Here is a 2430-nt window from a genome sequence, read left to right on the forward strand (position 1 = left end):
ACATCGCATTCGTGGGGTCTCTTTCCTGTGTGTATTAACTTTTGGCTCTTGAGACGGCCCGACTGAGTAAACGATTTTCCACAAACACCGCATTCATGGGGTATCTTTCCTCTATGTATTAATTCATGTGTCTTCAGACTGCTCGACTGAGTAAACGATTTTCCACAAACACGGCATTTGTGGGGTCTCTTTCCCGTGTGTATTAATTCATGTACCTTGAGATTGCCCGAAGTAATAAACGATTTGCCACAAACAGTACATTTGTAGGGTCTCTTTCCTGTATGTATTAATTCATGTGTCTTGAGATTACCCGACTGAGTAAACGATTTTCCACAAACACGGCATTCGTGGGGTCTCTTTCCCGTGTGTATTAATTCGTGTGCCTTGAGATTGCTGGGACGAATAAACGATTTGCCACAAACAGTACATTTGTAGGATCTCTTTCCTGTGTGTATTAATTTGTGGGTCTTGAGATGGCCCGACTCAGTAAAAGATTTTCCACAAACATCGCACTCGTGGGGTCTCTTTCCTGTGTGTATTAATTGTGGGTCTTGAGATGGGCCAACTGAGTAAACGATTTTCCACAAACACCGCATTCGTGGGGTCTCTTTCCTGTATGTATTAATTCATGCGTCTTGAGATTGTTCGACTGATTAAACGATTTTCCACAAACACGGCATTCGTGAGGTCTCTTTCCTGTGTGTATTAATTCATGTACCTTGAGACTGCTCGACTGAGTAAACGATTTTCCACAAACACAGCATTCGTGGGGTCTCTTTCCCGTGTGTATTAATTCGTGTGCCTTGAGATTGCCCGGACGAATAAACGATTTGCCACAAACAGTACATTTGTAGGATCTCTTTCCTGTGTGTATTAATTTATGGGTCTTGAGATGGCCCGACTCGATAAAAGATTTTCCACAAACATCGCACTCGTGGGGTCTCTTTCCTGTGTGTATTAATTTGTGGGTCTTGAGATGGGCCGACTGAGTAAACGATTTTCCACAGACACCGCATTCGTGGGGTCTCTTTCCCGTGTGTATTAGTTCGTGTACCTTGAGATTGCGCGAACAAGTAAACAATTTTCCACAAACATCACATTTGTGATGTCTCTTTGAACTTAGCACAGTGTGGACATTAACATGATCACTTGTACACAAAATTCCATAGTCATCACATCTGAGTTTCTCTGCATCTTGTACCACAGTACGTGTATTGCATATGTCACTAAAGGATTTCCTTAAAGTTTTCCTGGTTTCCTTGGATGAAGATTGCTTCTCAGTCTGTTCCACTATTTCTTCTTGTACACACTCGAAGGAGATATTGTTTTCATGGTCATCACTGCATTCAAGTTTCTCACTGTTGGCAGCTGATAATGCTTGGTCACCCTCACTCATTCTCAAATGTTCTTTCAAGCTGTCATCAGTGGGCAATACCTCACCACATGACTTACACACATATGCAGGTGCCTGAACACCATCAATGTGGATGAAGATGTGCATTATGAGTGTGTATTTTGAAGGGAAGCTCTGTAGGCAGAAACTACAGTTAAACTTATGGAATTCCTTTTCCCTGATGCTACAACTTAATCTCGTGCCACATAAGCTGTCTTCTTGTGAAGTCTGTAACTTGGTATAGTTATGAGACATACAGAAATCTGTTGTGATCTCTGTATCTATCTCCAGATCGTCATTGACTAGTCCTTGATGTAATGCTTCTTGATACGAAACGTTACAGCTGGCACCAGCACTTTGAATGAAACTGAGGAAGGAGAAAAGAGGTGTGAAATGTTGATTTACACAATACAAAAAACAGTATTTCACCATCCACAAAATCAGGGACTATAAACCGAAAGATAAAAATGTATGGGTGTCACAGATAACTTATTCAGTACATGTAAGTGATTTAAAATTATCATGACATTCTGCCAGAGCGATAGAATTTTTATAAGGCAAATGATCACAGGAAATTCAATAACGACCAGTCTCATTCAGTGCTGACTGGGTTTCCTAATTTTTTTAGTAGGTACTGTTATTGAAAGGTCTTGTAATATTTTTAAAATTCTGTTCAACAATCTTTTAGACCAAATTATTACTTTTATTAGATATAATATCCTCCAGTTTTTGTCATAACAGTTTCCACCCACAGATAAAGGAAAAGAAAAGAGAAATCAATGATTTTAAAATAAAAATAAATCACTCTCTCCAAGTGGATTTTTCTTTGTTTTGGAGAACACTTTGAGCTTAGAGTGTAAATTCTTAAAAGCACTCATGATAAATTTGTTTCACAAAGGAATGAAGCATGGCATTTTATTTGATTCCAAATGAATCCCCAACTACCACAAACATCACATTTATTATTGGCTAGGAATTATGGCCATCAACCACGTGGTCAACACCGGTACAGGAACACATACATAAATTTCCAGACT

At 39.3% G+C, this 2430-nt stretch overlaps 1 protein-coding gene across 1 annotated transcript; it reads right to left on the bottom strand.

Moving 5' to 3' along the window:
* Nucleotides 1–538: 538 nt before the first annotated feature.
* On the bottom strand, nt 539–1825 carry LOC126212657 (zinc finger protein 493-like). The gene has a single exon (XM_049940081.1). It carries the CDS (start codon nt 1823–1825, stop codon nt 539–541), a length of 1287 nt encoding a protein of 428 aa, XP_049796038.1.
* Between the last annotated feature and the right edge of the window lie 605 nt (nt 1826–2430).

Source organism: Schistocerca nitens, chromosome 11 (assembly GCF_023898315.1).
Source record: "Schistocerca nitens isolate TAMUIC-IGC-003100 chromosome 11, iqSchNite1.1, whole genome shotgun sequence".
Lineage (NCBI taxonomy): Eukaryota > Metazoa > Arthropoda > Insecta > Orthoptera > Acrididae > Schistocerca > Schistocerca nitens.

What these genes read in the sequence shown, in the direction of transcription:
- LOC126212657 (XM_049940081.1), bottom strand. Translation starts at nt 1,825, where the DNA reads ATGGTGAAATACTGTTTTTTGTATTGTGTAAATCAACATTTCACACCT.